At 45.2% G+C, this 19,197-nt stretch overlaps 1 protein-coding gene across 1 annotated transcript in view; it reads right to left on the minus strand.

Annotated features, from left to right (window-relative positions):
* The window catches only part of TACR2 (tachykinin receptor 2), a gene marked incomplete at its 5' end in the record, with an annotated part of 44,991 nt that extends 26,415 nt beyond the window's left edge, over nucleotides 1–18,576 (minus strand). Inside the window, 2 exons of the mRNA XM_038743395.1 lie at nucleotides 10,367–10,674; nucleotides 18,568–18,576. Coding sequence (XP_038599323.1) covers nucleotides 10,367–10,674; nucleotides 18,568–18,576 — 317 coding nt within the window. The remainder of the gene's footprint in view (nucleotides 1–10,366; nucleotides 10,675–18,567) is intronic.
* Nucleotides 18,577–19,197: the final 621 nt, after the last annotated feature.

Below are 19,197 nucleotides of genomic sequence, written 5' to 3' on the forward strand. Positions count from 1 at the left end.
CCCCGTGGGACAACCTGATCACCTTGTAAACTCTCCAGTGCTTAGAACAGTGCTTGGCACATAGTAAGCGCTTAATAAATGCCATCATTATTATTATTATTATTAGAACAGTGCTTTGCACATAGTAAGCACTTAATAAATGCCATCATTATTATTATTTATTATTAGTACAGAGCCTTGCACACAGTAAGCATCAATAAACAAAATTGAATGAATGTGAGACGTGGACTGTGTCCAACCTGATCAACTTGTATCTACTCCAGTGCTTAGTAATAATAATAATAATAATGATGGCATGTATTAAGCGCTTACTATGTGCAAAGCACTGTTCTAAGCGCTGGGGAGGTTGCAAGGTGATCAGGTTGTCCCACAGGGGGCTCACAGTCTTAATTCCCATTTTCCAGATGAGGGAACTGAGGCCCAGAGAAGTGAAGTGACTTGCCCAAAGTCACACAGCTGACAATTGACCGAGCCAGGATTCGAACCATTGACCTTTGACTCCAAAGCCAGTGCTCTTTCCATTGAGCCACGCTGCTTCCCCTTAGTATAGTGCCTGGCACATAGTAAGCACTTAACAAAAACCGCAGACACAAAAATGGAGGTGGCCGGGGTTTCTTGGAGATACCGCCAGATTGATTGGAAGTATGAGGGCTGTCAGGTCAGCGGGGATGGTCTGGACTTGGCTCAGGTTGGGGACAAATGGATTGGTCAAGGGTGTTTTGCAGGGCTTGAATATCCCTCCATGGAGATTTGGGATCCAAGAGGATTGCCCCCACTTTGTTCAGCTCCCACAGGGATTTCCACAGGATTTCCAGTCTCCCAGGCTCCTGACACCCTCCTTTCTGCCTCTGGCCTTCTCTGACGGGGAGAGCTGCCCACTTTAAACTTCCCTCTCAGAGACAGAGGAACTCCCAGGAAGAGGCTTGCAATTCCCAGTCAGCTCCCTCCGAATCAGAAGGACCTGGGTTCTAATGCTGGCTCCGCCGCCTGTCTGCCGTGTGACCTTGGGCAGGTGACTTCACTTCTTTGTACCTCAGTTACCTCACCTGTAAAGTGAGGAGTAAGACTGTGAGCCCTTTGTGTCCAACCTGATTAACTTTTTTTTTTTGATGGCATTTATTAAGCGCTTGCTATGTGCAAAGCACTGTTCTAAGCGCTGGGGAGGTTACAGGGTGATCAGGTTGTCCCCCGTGGGGCTCACAGTCTTAATCCCCATTTTACAGATGAGGTAACTGAGGCACAGAGAAGTCAAGTGACTTGCCCGAGGTCACACCGCTGACAATTAGTGGAGGCGGGATACGAACCCATAACTTGTATCTACTCCAGCACTTAATTATAATAATAATAAAATATAATAATATTAATAGTAATTATTAGTAATATTATCAATATCAATAGCAACAATAACATTAATAATTGTATTCTTAATTAATAATAATATTATATAATATTATAATATAATAATACTAATAATGCTATTTGAACAGTGCTCTGCACATAGTAAGTGCTTAACAAATGCCATAATTATTATTATTATTATTATTTGTTAAGCACTAACCTTGTGCTGAGCACTGGTCTAAGCACTAGGGTAGATACAAGGTTATCAGGTTGTCCCACGTGAGGCTTACAGTCTTAACCCCCATTTTGCAGATGAGGTAACTGAGGCACAGAGAAGTTAAGTGACTAGCCCAAAGTCACACGTTGACACGTGGTGGCATCGGGATTAGAACCCACGACCTCTGACTCCCAAGCCCATGCTCTTTCTATTCATTCATTCTTTCATTCAATCAATCGTATTTATTGAGCGCTTACTGTGTGCAGAGCACTGTACCAAGCACATGGGAAGTACAAATCGGCAACATATAGAGACGGTCCCTACCCAACAACGGGCTCACAGTCTAGAAGGCGGGGAGACGGACAAGAAAAACAAAACAGGTAGATAGGTGTCGATAATAATAATAATCATAATAATGGCATTTATTAAGTGCTTACTACATGCAAAGCACTGTTCTAAGCACTGGGGAGGTTACAAGTTGATCAGATTGTCCCTCATGGGGCTCACAGTCTTCATCCCCATTTTACAGATGAGGTAACTGAGGCACAGAGAAGTCAAGTGACTTGCCCAAAGTCACATAGCTGACAATTGGCGGAACTGGGATTTGAACCCGTGACCTCTGACTCCAAAGCCTGTGCTCTTTCCTACTGAGCCACGCTGCTTCTCAATACCATCAGAAAAAATAGAATTATAGCTATATACACATCATTAATAAAATTAATATAGTAAATATGTACAAATAGAATAAGTATAGTAACTATTTGTACATATTTATTCTATTTATTTTATTTTGTTAATATGTTTTGTTTTGTTCTCTGTCTCCCCCTTTTAGACTGTGAGCCCACTGTTGGGTAGGGACCGTCTCTATATGTTGCCAGCTTGTATTTCCCAAGTGCTTAGTACAGTGCTCTGCACACAGTAAGCGCTCAATAAATACAATCAAATGAATGAATGAATGAAATGAAATAAATAGAGTAATAAATATGTGCAAATATATACAAGTGTTGCGGGAAGGAGGTAGGGCGGGGGGGCAATGGGGAGGGGAGGAGGAGGAGAGGAAAAAAGGGGGTGCTCAGTCAGGGAAGGCCTCCTGGAGGAGGTGAGCTCACAGTAGGGCTTTGAAGGGAGGAAGAGAGCTAGCTTGGTGGATGACGGATTATCATTAATAATAATAACAATAATAATAATGATGGCATTTATTAAGTGCTTACTATGTGCAAAGCACTGTTCTAAGAGCTGAACAAATCTTATTAAAAAAAATTGATGAGCCCTCTGGTCTACAGCCCTATCTTGTTGCCATGCTGACAATAAATAAACAGAATTATAGCTATATACGCATCATTAATAAAATTGATATAGTAAATATGTACAAATAGAATAAGTATAGTAAATATTTGTACATATTTATTCTATTAATTTTATTTTGTTAGTATGTTTGGTTTTGTTCTCTGTCTCCCCCTTCTAGACTGTGAGCCCACGGTTGGGTAGGGACGTCTCTATATGTTGCCAACTTGGACTTCCCAAGCGCTTAGTCCAGTGCTCTGCACACAGTAAGCGCTCAATAAATACGATTGAATGAATGAATGAATGAATGAATGAATCTGCATTTTCATCCAGCCTTGGGCTATGGGCATGTCAGCTCAATTCAGAGGCCTTTTACAAGTTCTCCACAGCCCCTATTTTTGCTGCCCTAATCTTCCTCCCTCTTTCCTCCCCTCCCTCCTCCTCAGCTACAAAAACTAAGCGTATGTCACTTGGACTCGGGGGCCGGGATCTGGTCAGGAAAGATCTGGTTACGCATTCGGAGCCAAAGTTTTCAGTTCCAGTTCAGTGTGGCTGGAACGTCTCATATCTTAGCTTAAAAGGCAATTTCATCATTTAGAAAAGACTAACAAAAGAACTTCTTATATGAGAGTTTATCTTTAGATACAGTCATAAAACCCATTAGAGATATCTCCCTCATCTGACCAAAATTCCTGAGAGTGGAGGGGAAAGGATTATTGACTCTTTGCTGCCTGTACCAGGGAAACCCTTTACAAAGTCAAGGGTTTTCCCTAGCCATGTGTCGTTGCTACATTCTGTTACTTTGATACCTTGGCAGTGTATCATTCAGCAAAGCATGGACAAAGCACAAAACTGAGTTAAAAAGGCCACCTTGCGTTTTTGGATGACCGAGTGACCAAATTTAGTGCCGTTGTAATAGGAGGAGGAGAATTAACAGAACCACCTGGTTCTCCTGGAAGCAACTTTGTCTTCACTGACACTGTCCTCTCCTGGTTTTCCTCCTATCTGTCTGGCCTCTCCTTCTCAGTCTCTTTCACAGGCTTCTCCTCTCCTTCCCACCCTCTAACTAATGGAGTCCCTCAAGGCTCCGTTCTGAGTCCCCTTCTATTCTCCATCTACACCCAGTCCCTTGGAGAACTCATTCGCTCACTTGAACTAGGATCTCAATTTGATGTACTTGGAGGTACTTAGGTCTACATCTCCAGCCCTGACCTTTTGACCCTCTCACGTTTCCTCCTGCCTTCAAGAGAAGCAGCGTGGCTCAGTGGGAAGAGTATGGGCTTTGGAGTCAGAGGTCGTGGGTTCAAATCCCAGCTCCGCCAATTGTCAGCTGTGTCACTTCACTTCTCTGGGCCTCAGTTCCCTCATCTGGAAAATGGGGATTAAGACTGGGACAACCTGATCACCTTGTATCCCCTCAGCACTTAGACAGTGCTTTGCACATAGTAAACACTTAACAAATACCATCGTTATTATTATTATTATTATTATTCAAGACATCTCTGCTTAGATTTTCCACCTACTCTTCAAAGTTAACTTGTCCAAAACAGAAATTACTCATCTTTCCACCCATACTTCTTCATGTCCGACAGACCACCACTCCCTCCTTCAAAGCCATCCTAAAGTCACCTCTCCTGCAAGAGACCTTCCCCTATTAAACCCCCAGCCCCACAGCTCTTAGGTACATATCCATAATTTATTTATTTATATTAATATCTATCTCCCCCTCTAGACTATGAGTTCGCTGTGGGGAGGGAATGTGTCTGCCAGCTCTGTTACACCGTACTATCCCAAGTACTTAGTACAACCTAGGATTCCTCAAGTATTTGTTTTGCTCTGCGGGATTTGATTCACTTCTTCGGCTATCAGAAAGTAGGTAAGAATTTGGCCAGGCAAAGCTATTTCTCTTCCCTTATTGACCCCCATGCCCATCACCCCCGTCCGCTGTTCTGGACATTTAAACTTCCTCCTCAGGCCCCTTTTTCCTCCCCCTCCTCCTTCCCTTACCACCAACGATCTGCCCACCTACTTCATTAAGAAAATTAACACCATCAGATCTGAGATCCCCAAATTCACCCCTCAACCTTCTCCATCCCCCCTACCGTTCTCAATCCCTTCCCCTACTTTCCCACCCTTCCCAGCAGTATCTTCAAAGGAGAGATCCTCTCTCCTCTCAAGTGCCACCCCCTCCACCTATACTTCTGACCCCATTCCCTCTCACCTTATATAAACTCTCACCCCTTCTCTCCTCCCCTCCTTAACTCCCATCTTCAATCGCTCACTCTCGAACGGCTCCTTCCCCTCTGCCTTCAAAGATGCCCACGTCTCCCCATCCTAAAAAAAAAAAACCCTTGACCCCACTGCCCCCTCCAGTAATCGCCCCATCTCCCTCCTAGCCTTCTTTTCCAAACTCCAAGAGCAAGTCATCTACACTCACTGCCTCGAATTCCTAACTCTCTCCTAAACCCCTTCCAATCTGGCTTCTGTCCCCTCCACTCCACCGAAACTGCCCTCTCAAAAGTGACCAATGACCTCCTTCTTGCCAAATCCAATGGCTCCTACTCTAGCCTAATCCTCCTCGACCTCTCAGCTGCCTTCAACACTGGACCACCCCCTTCTCCTCAACACACTATCCAACCTTGGCTTCACTTACTCCGTCCTCTCCTAGTTTTCCTCATCTCTCTGGCTATTCATTCTCTGTCTCCTTCGTGGGCTCCTCCTCTCCCTCCTATCCCCTAACCCTAGGGGCTCCTCAAGGGTCAGTTCTTGGTCCCCTTCTGTTTTTCATCTTTACTCACTCCCTTGATGATCTCATTTGCTCCCACTTCAACTATCATCTCTACTTGGATGATACCCAAATCTACATCTCCTCCCCTGTCCTCTCTCCCTCCCACCAGGTTCATATCTCCTCCTGCCTTCAGGACATCTCCACCTGGATGATGATGATGGCATTTACTAAGCGCTTACTATGTGCAAAGCACTGTTCTGTCCTCCTGCCACCTAAAGCTCAACATGTCCAAGACTGAGCTCTTTATCTTCCCTCCCAAACCCTGTCCTCTCCTTGACTTTCCAGTCACTGTGGAAGACACTGCCATTCTTCCAGTCTCACAAGCCCACAACCTAGGTATCATGCTTGACTCTGCTCTCTCATTCACCCCACACATCAAATCCGTCACCAAAACCTGCCGGTCTCACCTCCACAACATCGCTAAGATCCGCCCTTTCCTCTCCATCCAAACTGCTACCTTATTAGTACAATCACTCATCATATGCCTATTGGATTACCGCATCAGCATCCTTTCTGATCTCCCAACCTCCTGTCTTTCCCCTACTTCACTCCACTGCCCAGATTATCTTTCTACGGAAATGCTCTGGGCATGTCACCCCCCCTCCTCAAAAATCTCCAGTGGTTGCCTATCAACCATCGTATGAAGCAAAAACTCCTCATTATTGGCTTCAAGGCTGTCAATCACCTCACCCCCTCTTACCTCACCTCCCTTCTCACCTTCTCCAGCCCAGCCTACACACTCCCCTCCTCTGCCGCCGCTAACCTCCTCACTGTGCCTCGTTCTCACCTGTCCCGCCGTTGATCCCTGGCCCACGTCCTTCCTCTGGCCTGGAATGCCCTCCCTCCTCACATCTGCCTAACTAGCTCTCTTCCCCCCTTCAAAGCCCTACTGAGAGCTCACCTCCTCCAGGAGGCCTTCCCAGACTGAGCCCCCCTTTGCCTCTCCTCCTCCTCCCCTCCCCATCGCCCCTACTCTCTCCCTCTGCTCTACCTCCCTCCCTGCCCCACTTGTGTACATATGTACATATTTATTATTCTATTTCTTTTATCAAAAATATGTATATATCTAATATTCTATTTATACTGATGCCATTGATGCCCATCTACTTGTTTTGTTCTGTTCTGTTGTCTTTCTCCCCACTTCTAGACTGAGCCCCCTGTGGCGTAGGGATTGTCTCTGTTGCTGAATTGTACTTTCCAAGTGCTTAGTACAGTGCTCTGCACACAGTAAGTGCTCAATAAATATGATTGATTGAATGAATGAATGCACGAATGGCCCCTTTCAGGGTAACATTCTTTCTTTTATGTATTAAACATCCAGCACTTAGAACAGCGCCTTAAACATAGTAAGCACTTAATAAATGCCATTATTAATATTATTATCATCCTTCCTTCCCTCCTTCCCACCTTGAGCTTCCTCATGTCTGCTTGTTTTCCTGGTGGGCAGCATTCCCAGATTCCTGGGAAAAATGGGGTTTCCATCTGATTGCATTAGACAGCATATTTATGCAGAATTAACCTTTTTTGATGTTATTTATTAATCGGGCATCGTGTGCAAGGCACTATACTAAGCACTGAGATAGGTATGAGTTAAGTTGGATACAGGTCCATGTCCCACATGGGGCTAACAGTCTTAATCCCCATTTTACAGGTGAGGTAACTGAGGCCCGGAGAAGTGAAGTGACTTGCCCAAAGTCACACAGCAGACGAGTGGCAGAGCCGGAATTAGAACCCAGGTCCTTCTGACTCCCGGGCCTGTGTTCTATCCACCAGGCCACACTGCTTCTCTCACCTTTAAGCTACTATATCAAAATTGATTTCTTCCGGGCCTTGAAATGGATGTGGTTGTCATGGAGACTGACACCCAAAGAACTGATTGGTCATTGCTAATTTTGAATCCGGATTCTGGCACCCTATTGACTTGTCTCTTTTCTTGGAACACCTTTCATCCTTTCCTTCTGATTGAATTTAGATCCAAAGGCCATCTCACCAAGAGACTGCAGATGTTACCCCAACCATCCTCCCGAGTCTGGACAAGACGGTAATCACACCATCCCTGGTATCCCAGACCACCTCACCCGATAAATGTTAAAAGTAAGCCTCTCCCCTCTCCAGTCTAGACTTCGCTCTGCTTCTCGGATCAGTATTATACAAAAAATAGTTTAGCTCATGTCTCCCCTCTCTTCACCCACCCACCTCCTTATCAAATAGAAAATCCTTCCACATTGGCTTTAAGGAACCATCGGCTCTTTCCCCCTTACTTATCCTTGCTCCTCTGCCTCTACAACCCAACCCGAACACTTTTCTCCTCTAACACCAACCTTCTTACTATGCCTCACCTCTCACACCGTCAACCTCTTACTCACATCTTCCCTCCTGCCTGGAACTCCACTTTTATTTAAAAAAAAAAAGATATTTGTTAAATGCTTACTATGGGCCAGGTTGAACAAAGTCCCTCTCTCACATACAGTCTTAATCCCCATTTAACAGATGAGGTAACTGAGGCCCAGAGAAGTTAACAGTGAGCCCACTGTTGGGTAGGGATTGTCTCTATTTGTTGCCGAGTTGTACTTTCTAAGCGCTTAGTACAGTGCTCTGCACACAGTAAGCACTCAATAAATATGACTGACTGAATGAATGAATGGCCCCTTTCATTCATTCATTCATTCAATCGTATTTATTGAGCGCTTACTGTGTGCAGAGCACTGTACTAAGAGCTTGGGAAGTACAAGTTGGCAACATATAGAGGAGTAACATTGTTTCTTTTACTTATTAAACATCCTTCCTTCCCTCCTTCCCACTCCAAGCTTCCTCACGACCACTTGTTTTCTCAAGGTCACACAGCAGACAAGTGGCAGAGCCGGGATTAGATCCCAGGTGCTTCTGACTTCCAGTGCAGCGTGGCTCAGTGGAATGGAGCCCGGGCTTTGGAGTCAGAGGTCACATGTTCAAATCCCGGCTCCGTCAAATGTCAGCTGTGTGACTCTGGGCAAGTCACCTCACTTCTCTGGGCCTCAGTTACCTCATCTGGAAAATGGGGATTAAGACTGTGAGCCCCGTGTGGGACAACCTGATCACCTTGTAACCTCCCCAGTGCTTAGAATAGTGCTTTGCAAGTAGTGAGCACTTAATAAATACTATCATTATTTTTATTATTAGTCACTAGGCCAGGCTGCTTCCCCCTTTGTATCCAACAGACCACCAAGCTCCCCATTGTCAAAGTCCTGCTGCTCTGCACACAGTTTGTACATATTTATTACTCTATTTATTTTATTTGTACATATTTATTCTATTTATTTTACTTTGTTACTATGTTTTGTTTTGTTCTCCGTCTCCCCCTTCTAGACTGTGAGCCCACTGTTGGGTAGGGACCGTCTCTAGATGTTGCCAACTTGTACTTCCCAAGCGCTTAGTCCAATTTTATTTGTACATATTTATTCTATTTATTTTACTTTGTTACTATGTTTTGTTTTGTTCTCCGTCTCCCCCTTCTAGACTGTGAGCCCACTGTTGGGTAGGGACCGTCTCTATATGTTGCCAGCTTGTACTTCCCAAGCGCTTAGTCCAGTGCTCTGCACACAGTAAGCACTCAATAAATACGATTGAGTGAATGAATAAATACGATTGAGTGAATATCACCTCTAGGAAGCTTTCCCTGACTAACATCTCATTTCCCCACCCTATTCTGCCTCCATTTTATGTCACTTCTGCACTCAAATATCCCATATGCACTTTGATACTTATGAGCACATCAATCAATCAATCAATCGTATTTACTGAGCACTTACTTTGTGCAGAGCACTGTACTAAGTGTTTGGGAAGTACAAGTTGGACATCTTTATACACATCTTTATACTCTGTTGCCTCTTCTACCTGTAATTTATTTTCATGGCTATCTCCCCAGCTAAACTGTAAGCTCCTCCTGGGCAGGGATCATATCTACCACCCAGCTCTCTCAAGTTGTTGTTCAGTGCTCTGTACATAATAAGTGCTGAATAAATCAGTGTGGCTTGGTGGAAAGAGCCCGGGCTTTGGAGTCAGAGGTCATGGGTTCAAATCCCAGCTCTGCCACTTGTCAGCTGTGTGACTTTGGGCAAGTCACTTCACTTCTCTGGGCCTCAGTTTCCTCATCTGTAAAGTGGGGATTAAGACTGTGAGGCCCCCACCCCGTGGGACAACCTGATCACTTTGTATCTCCCCCAGTGCTTAGAACAGTGCTTTGCACATAGTAAGTACTTAATAAATGCCATTATTATTATTAGTAGTAGTAGTAGTAAATGCCACTGAGTAACTGATTGGCTTGTTGTGGGCGGGGAACATATCTACCATCTCTGTTGTATTGTACTCCCCCAGGCACTTGAACAGCAGCATAGCCTAGTGGATAGAACACAGGCCCGGGGGTCACAAGGACCTGGGTTCTAATCCTGGCTCCACCGCTTGTCTATTGGTGACCTTGGGCAAGTCACTTCCCTTCGGTATGCCTCAGTTACCTCATCTGTAAAATGGGGATTAAGACTGTGAGCCCCTTGTGGGACAAGGGACTGTGTCCACCCTGATGAACTTGTAGATACCCAGTAGTAAGTGCTTAACAAATGCCATTATTATTATTATTATTACTTAGTGCCTGGCACATAGTAAGCACTTAACAAATGCTGTAAAAAAGCGCTCAATACAGGGCTCTGCACGCGGTAAGCCCCCGATCAATACGCTTGATTGATTGTCATTCCCCTTCCACTTACCTGTCCGCTGCGATGGCCATCATGGAGTAGATGCTCACGAACATGGCCGTGATGGGGAAGAAGTTCTGGAAGTGGCAGAAGACCCGGCCGAAATACCAGATGTTGTGGCTGGCGTAGATGAAGTTGAACACGGTGTTGAAGGCGGCCACGCAGGCATCCGAGAGGGCCAGGTTGACGACGAAATAATTGGTCACGGTCCTCATCCTCTTGTGGGCCAGGACGATCCAGATGACGGTAACGTTGCCCACGACGGACACGCCGACCAGGCAGACGTAAGCCATCGTCCACAGGGTCAGCTGCCAAGCCGGCTGCCGGAATACGGTCCTGCCCGTCAGGTTGCCACTGTCCTCCCACGGGAGAAACACGGAGGGAGAGTCATTTCTAGAGCCCGGGAAGGTAGCCGAGACCATGTCCTCCTGAGTGACAGGGCGGGAGAGTTGGCTGGGTGTCCTCTGACCTTCTCCAAGGGTGCCGGTTGTTTCCAGCCCTCGTCCGGACTGCACAGCTGTAGAGGGATGGATATTGCCCGTGGATGGATATTGTCCCGTGACCCGGAGATTGATCCCAAAGAGAGTCAGTGGGGACAGGATGCCATGGTCTGGATAGATCTGGGGGGACAAATCTCCCCCAGCTGAGGAGCTCTTCCAAAGTGACTCAGGATGGGTGTTGAGAGCACCACTGACCAGGAAAGCCCGGATTCCCGAAAAACCCCTTCTGCAGCCGGAGGAGCTGAGTGAGGAAAGATGCTCTCCTTCCTTTTAAACTGTTCCGATTCCTCCCGTTGCCTGGCTGGGATGGCTGGGATGGGAGTGGCTGGGAAAGGAGGTGGAGACTTGGGGAGCTGAATGCCCAGCGGCTGAGCTGTTTCATGAGGTGGAGCTGCCACTGAGGGGGTCCCCCCAAATCCCCTGCTCCCCTCAGGCCGACTCTGGGAGAAAGTAGGCTTCAGGAAGGAAGGAATTTCAGTCGGGGGCAGCTTCTCTTGGAGAGATGCTTTGGGAAGGCATTTTCCAAGTGGTGGCTTCTAATCCCGGCTCCGCCACTTGTCTGCTTGGGCAAGTCACTCAACCTCTCTGGGCTTCAGTTACTTCATCTGTAAAATGGGGATTGAGACTGTGAGCCCCATATGGGACAACCTGATTACCTAGTATTTATCCCATTGCTTAGAAAAGCGCTTGGCACATAGTAAGCACTTAACAAATACCATATTTATTATTTATTAGGTCTCGGACATATAATTACCATCAAGGATCTGGCAGTCTACGGGGTGGAGACGGATATTTAAATTAATTACAGATAGGGAACTAGAAGGGCGTAAGGCTATGTATTTTTTATGGTATTTGTTAAGTGCTTACTGTGTGCCAGGCACTGTTCTAAACTCCAGGGTAGATACAAATTAATCAGGTTGGACACAGTCCCTGTCCCACATGGAGCTCACAGTCTTCACCCCCATTTTACGGATGAGCTAACTGAGGCCCAGAGAAGTGAAAAGACTTGCCCAAGGTCATGTAGCAGACAAGTGACAGAGCCAAGGTGAGAACCCAAGTTCTTCTGATTCCCACGTGCTTTATCCTCTAGGCCGTGCTCCTTCTCTAAATGCTTCTGTAAGTGTTTCTAACCTAAGTGTTGTGGAACTGAGTTGGGTTTAATAACAATGGCATTTATTAAGCACTTACTATGTGCAAAGCACTGTTCTAAGCGCTGGGGAGGTTACAAGGTGATCAGGTTGTCCCTCAGGGGGCTCACAGTCTTGATCCCCATTTTACAGATGAGGTAACCGAGGCCCAGAGAAGTGAAGTGACATGCCCAAAGTCACAAGCTGACAATTGGAGGAGCCGGGATTTGAACCCATGACCTCTGACTCCAAAGACCGTGCTCTTGAATAGCCTTTTCTTGATTCCACTGGTACTCTGAGAAGCAGCGGTAGAGAAGCAGCATGGCTCAGTGGAAAAGAGCCTGGGCTTTGGAGTCAGAGGTCATGGGTTCAAATTCCGGCTCTGCCAGTTATCAGCTGTGCAACTTTGGGCAAGTCACTTATCTTCTCTGGGCCTCAGTTACCTCATCTGTAAAATGGAGATTAAATCTGTGAGCCCCATGAGGGTCAACCTGATCACCTTGTAACCTCCCCAGCGCTTAGAACAGAGCTTTGCACATAGTAAGCGCTTAATAAAGGCCATTATTATTATTATTATTATTGTTATTATTACTCTGCACAAGTTAAGTGCTCAATAATCAATCAATCGTATTTTTGAGCGCTTACTCTGTGCAGAGCACTGTACTAAGCGCTTGGGAAGTACAATTTAATATTTAATAAATTTAATTTAATTTAATTAATTTAATAAATACTGTTGAATGAAGAGGAGGAGGAGGAGGAGGGCATGGAGGAGGAGGAGGAGGATGAGGAGGTAAAGGTCCAGGGCCCCGTACTTTGGAAGGGAAAGAAGTCTTTATGTTTTTGTCTAGTCCGCTCCTTCCAAACTAGAATGAGACAACATCCTCATCTGATGAACCCTCACTGAGTTCTTGGAATGTCATGATGTTTTCCTCATCAGGAATACAATTCATCACTAAAGATCAGCCTTTTTGGGTAAAAAAAAAAAAAATGGTGTGCTTGAGAGCAAACTGCAGATTTGTTTGGGGAGTCGGCAGTTTGTAGGCATGGATTTATTTAGCCAGATGACATTTTGAACCCCCAGGCCACTTACCAGCCCACAGATATTTTTGTCACTTGACTTCTTGAGTCCTGGGAAGTCCACGGAATTGCTCAATCCTGCTGTAAAACTAACGGATTCCTGCAGACATCAGAGCTTCTTTCGGCCTTTGGACTTCCCAGGTCAGCATTCCCTCAGTGTGGTCCCCGGCAGGGCCACATAAGAATGGCTTTTCAATCAGTCAATCACTCAATCAATCAGTCAATCAATGGCTTTTATTGCGTACTTACTAAGTGCAGAGCAAGCGCTTAATAAATGCTATTATTATTATTATTATTACTAAGCCCTTGAGAAAGTACAATACTTTAAAGTTGTTAGGTGCCATCCTTGACCCCCAAGGGTTTCTATTCCCTCCTACTTAGACTGTGAGGCCCGTGAGGGGCAGGGACTGTTTCCAACCTGATATTTTTGCATCTACCCCAGTGCTTAATGTAGTAAGCACTTTACAAGTACCATAATTATTATTCCTTTTAGACTGTGAGCCCACTGTTGGGTAGGGACTGTCTCTATATGTTGCCAATTTGTACTTCCCAAGCGCTCAGTACAGTGCTCTGCACACAGTAGGCGCTCAATAAATACGACTGATAACTATTATTAAGGAGCTGACAGTCCACAGAGGGAGACAGACATTAAAGATAAATTACAGAAAGGGGAAATACTAGAGTATAAAGCTAAGTACATAAGTGCTGTGAAGCTCGGGGAGATCTCAACGTGCTTAGAGGAGAACACAACCCAAGTCTACACCTGTCTGCTTGTTTTGTTTTTCATTCGTTCATTCAATCGCATTTATTGAGCGCTTAATGTGTGCAGAGCACTGTACTAAGCACTTGGGAAGTACAAATTGGCAACGTATAGAGATGGTCCCTACCCAACAACGGGCTCACAGTCTAGAAGGGGGAAAGGCACTTGAAGATGGCAGTTAGGGTGGGAAGAAGGGGAAGGGGCAAACATTATGAGAAGGTGAGAAGGAATGGGGTTTTGTTGTCTGTCTCCCCCTTCGAGACTGTGAGCCCATTGTTGGGCAGGGACCGTCTCTATATGTTGCTGATTTGTACTTTCCAAGCACTTAGTACAGTGCTCTGCACACAGTAAGCACTTAATATTTATTTTGTTAATGATGTGCATCTAGCTTTATTTCTATTTATTCTGACGACTTGACACCTGTCCACCTGTTTTGTTTTGTTGCCCGTCTCCCCCTTCTAGGCTGTGAGCCCGTTGCTGGGTAGGGACCGTGTCTATATGTTGCCAACTTGTACTCCCCAAGCGTTTAGTACAGTGCTCTGCGCACAGTAAGCGCTCCATCAATACGATTGAACGAATGAATGAATACAATTGAATGAATGAGTGCATTGTTCATTCATTCGTTCAGCTGTATTTATTGAGCACCTACTATGTGCAGAGCACTGTACTAAGTGCTTGGGAGAGTACAATATAACAATAAACAGATGCATTCCCCACCCACGATGAGCTTACATTCTCTGGCTGGAGACAAACATCAACACAAATGAATAAATTACAGATAGTTGCCATCGGGGAAGCAATGGCTCACTGGAAAGAGCCGGGCTTTGGAGTCAGAGGTCGTGGGTTCAAATCCCGGCTCTGCCAACTGTCAGCTGTGTGACTTTGGGCAAGTCACTTAACTTCTCTGGGCCTCAGTTACCTCATCTGTAAAATGGGGATTAAGACTGTGAGCCCTCCGTGGGACAACCTGATCACCTTGTAACCTCCCCAGCGCTTAGAACAGTGCTTTGCACATAGTAAGCGCTTAATAAATGCCATTATTATTATTATTATTATTATCGAGGGGAAGGTGGGTAGGGGAAATGAGGGCTTAATCAGGGAAGGCCTCTTGGAGGAGATGTGCTTTTAGGAGGGTTTTGAAGGTGGGGGGAGTCCCTCTCATCCCTTCGCGTGTGAACGGCCCCCTTTTCTCCCTTGCCTGGAGTCTAGCTCTTGTCAATCGATCAACTGTATGTATCGATTGAGCACTTACTGTGTGCCGAGCGCTGTACTAAGCGCTTGGGGAGAGAAGCAGCGTGGTTTAGTGGAAAGAGCACAGCCTTGGGAGTCAAAGGTCCTGGGTTCTAATCCTGCCTCTGCCACTTCTATGTGATTATGGGTAAGTCACTTAACTTCTCTGTGCTTCAGTTCCCTCATCTGTAAAATGGGGATTAAGACTGTGAGCCTCACGAAGGACAACCTGATAACGTTGTATCTATTCCAGCGCTTAGAATAATGCTTGGCACAAAGTAAATGCTTAACAAATACCATCATCATTACTATTATTATTACAATAGAACACAGTTGGTAGGCACAATTCTTGCCCACAGCGAGTTTACAGTCTAGAGGACGAATTTGCAGCATAGAGGATGAATTTACAGTCTAGAGGACGAACTTATAATCAAAAGGCACCCATCTTCCCAATCTGGCGCTGGGCTGGCACTCGGATCCGGGATCCCTTCTGCTTCCTATCCCCTTTTTCTCGGGGGCATCTCGGGGACTTCTTAGCCCACTTGGTTGTCCCTGGATCCGCTCCAACTCTTCTAATCCAAGAGTACACAGCCTCTCCCTGGGTGGCTGTAACTCCAGAGGAGAGAGGACTGTTTACACTCCCGGGTCCATCCATAATTCCTCGATTTAAACATCTCAATAGTTCATCTGCCCTTTGGCAGCAGCATTTTAAAAACGGCCTTCCAATCCAAGCCTTTTCGGGAGGATTTTTATTTTAAACTCCAACTTTTGGGGACACCGAAGTGAGAAGGATGCAGCACGTCTCTGCTCTGATTCTCATATATTTTCCAAATCTGGGCTCGATCCTCTCTGATGAATCAGAGGCCTGCCAATAACCAGCTGCTCCGCCCCTCTAATGAGTGCAGTGTAGCTTAGTGGAAAGAGCATGGGACCTGAGCTCTGACTCCGGCTCTGCCACTTTCCTGTCAAGGCACTTAACTTTTATGTGCCTTGATTTCCTCAACTGTAAAATGGGGATTAAATGCCTCTTCTTCTTCCTCCTTAGACTAGGAGCCCCTTATGGGGCAGGGGCTGAAGAGACCTGAAGACTATCGAGAAGCAGCATGGCTCAGTGGAAAGAGCCCGAGCTTTGGAGTCAGAGGTCATGGGTTCGAATCCTGGCTCCGGCAACTGTCAGCTGTGTGACTTTGGGCAAATCACTTAACTTCTCTGTGCCTCAGTTACCTCATCTACAAAATGGGGATGAAGACTGTGAGCCCCCCGTGGGACAACCTGATCACCTTATAACCTCCCCAGTGCTTAGAACAGTGCTTTGCACATAGTAAGTGCTTAATAAATGCCATTATTATTATTATTATCCTGGGTTAGCTTAGCACTGTGCTTGGCACATAATAGGAGCTTAACAAATGCCACATTTCTTCATTCATTCAGTAGCATTTATTGAGCGTTTACTGTGTGCAGAGCACTGTACTAAGCGCTTATCATCACCCCATGCTCTCCAAGAGTGAAAAACGATGAAGGATGCAGGCTCAGCTCCCTCCTGGCAGCCCCGAGGAGGCTCAATAAATACGATTGATTGATTGATTGACCGTCTCTATAAGTTAATAATATGTTTGGTTTTGTTCTCTGTCTCCCCCTTCTAGACTGTGAGCCCACTGTTGGGTAGGGACTGTCTCTATATGTTGCCAGCTTGTACTTCCCAAGCGCTTAGTACAGTGCTCTGCACACAGTAAGCGTTCAATAAATACGATTGATTGATTGACTGTCTCTATATGTTAATAATATGTTTGGTTTTGTTCTCTGTCTCCCCCTTCTAGACTGTGAGCCCACTGTTGGGTAGGGACTGTCTCTATATGTTGCCAGCTTGTACTTCCCAAGCGCTTAGTACAGTGCTCTGCACACAGTAAGCGCTCAATAAATACGACTGATTGATTGATTGAAAGCGTGGGTGGAGAGGCAGTGTGGCCTAATGGCAAGAGCAGAGGCCTGGCGGTCCAGAGACCTGTGTTTTAGTTCTGGTTCCACCAACCACCTGCTGTGCAACTGTGGGGTAGTCATTTAGCTTCTCTGTGCCTCAGTTTCCTTCTTCTTAAGCCGGGCAGAAGGTACCTGTTCCCCTTAGACTGTGAGACTGCTTGATCTGCTTAATTTTTATCTACCCTAGTGCTTGGCACAGGAGTAAACCCTTAAGAACGGTCATCATTTTTATTATTAATTGTCCAGAGGGCCAGGAGCCTGGAGTAAGGATGGTATTTGTTAAAGCGCTTACTGTGTGCCAAGCACTGTTCTAGAGTAGCAAGCAGTAGAGAAGCAGCGGGGCTCAGTGGAAAGAGCCCGGGCTTTGGAGTCCGAGGTCAGGGGTTCAAATCCCAGCTCTGCCAATTGCCGGCTGTGTGATTTGGGGCAAGTCACTTCACTTCTCTGGGCCTCAGTTTCCTCATCTGTAAAATGGGGATGAAGACTGTGAGCCCCCCATGGGACAACCTGATCACCTTGTAACCTCCCCAGCGCTTAGAACGGTGCTTTGCACACCGTAAGCACTTAATAAATGCTATCATTATTGTTATTATTACTTTGGGGAGGGAGTGGGGTGGTACTTTGCTTCTTCCCCATCTCTCTCCCTCATCTCCATTAAAGTCAATCAGCTAATCATATTTACTGAGCGCTGACTGTGTGCAGAGCACTGTACTGAGCGCTCGGGAGAGTACAATATAACAATATAACAGACACATTCTCCGTCCTCAACGACCTTCCAGTCTAGAAGAGGGAGGGAAGGAGCTCAGGGGGGCAGGCGGCCAGGCCGTTGGAAGGTCAGGAGGGTCCAATCAATCAATCAATCAATCAATCAATGGTATTTATTGAGGGCTTACCATGTTCACAACACTGTATTAAGTGCTTGGGAGAATACATACAACCGAGATAGCAGACACATTCCCTCTAGGCTGTAAGCCTGTTGTGGGCAGGGAACATAGCTGTTGAATTGTAGTCGCCTAAGGTCTTAGTACAGTGCTCTGCACAAAGAAAGTGCTCAATAAATACCAGTGATTGATTGATTGATTGATTCCCCACAGTCAATGAGCTTACAGTCTAGAGGGGGAGGCAGACATTGATATGAATAAGCACTGTATAATATATAACAAAGATATGTACACTAGTGCGTAGTGCATTAGTGTTAATAATACACCAGTGTATTATTATATTATTATATTATATTATATTATATTATATTATATTATATTATATTATATTATATATTCTATTATTATATCATATATTACACTATAATATATTTTATATTATATTATATTATATTATAGTATGGTATAGTATATATTATATTATATTATATTATATCATTTATATTATATTATATTATATCATATTATATTATATTATATCATATCATATTATATTATATTATATATTATATTGTATATTATATTACATATTATATTATAATAGTGTATGGTGTTATTACTATGCACTAGTAATAATTATTTGTTACTCTATTTATTTTACTTGTACATATTTATTCTATTTATTTTATTTTGTTAATATGTTTTGTTTTGTTCTCTGTCTCCCCATTCTAGACGATGAGCCCACTGTTGGGTAGGGACCGTCTCTATATGTTGTCAACTTGTACTTCCCAAGCGCTTAGTACAGTGCTCTGCACACAGGAAGCGCTCAATAAATACGATTGATGGATTGATAGTGCTGTGGGGTTGAGGGTGGAGCAAATATCAAATGCCCAAAGATCACAGATCCAAGTGTATAGTTGACGCAGAATAGTCCGTGCCTGCCCTGTGCCTGGAGACCTTTCAGCATGTCGTAGTGGATAGAACACGGGCCTGGGCGCCTGAAGGTCATGGGTTCTAATCCTGCGTCTACCACTTGTCTGCTGTGTGACTTTGGGCAAGTCACTTCACTTCTCTGGGCCTCAGTTACCTCATCTGGAAAATGGGGATTAAGAGAGTGAGCCCTGTGTGGGCCAGGGACTGCGTCCAACTCCATTTGCTTGTATCCACCCCAGCGCTTAGTACGGTGCCTGGCACATAGTAAGTGCTTAACAAACACCATCATTATTATTATCTTTGCTGTTCATAGCTCACATTCTCCTATGTGGAGAATGTGTGGGGCTCTATTGTGAGC

Source organism: Tachyglossus aculeatus, chromosome 3 (genome assembly GCF_015852505.1).
Source record: "Tachyglossus aculeatus isolate mTacAcu1 chromosome 3, mTacAcu1.pri, whole genome shotgun sequence".
Taxonomy (NCBI): Eukaryota; Metazoa; Chordata; class Mammalia; order Monotremata; family Tachyglossidae; genus Tachyglossus; species Tachyglossus aculeatus.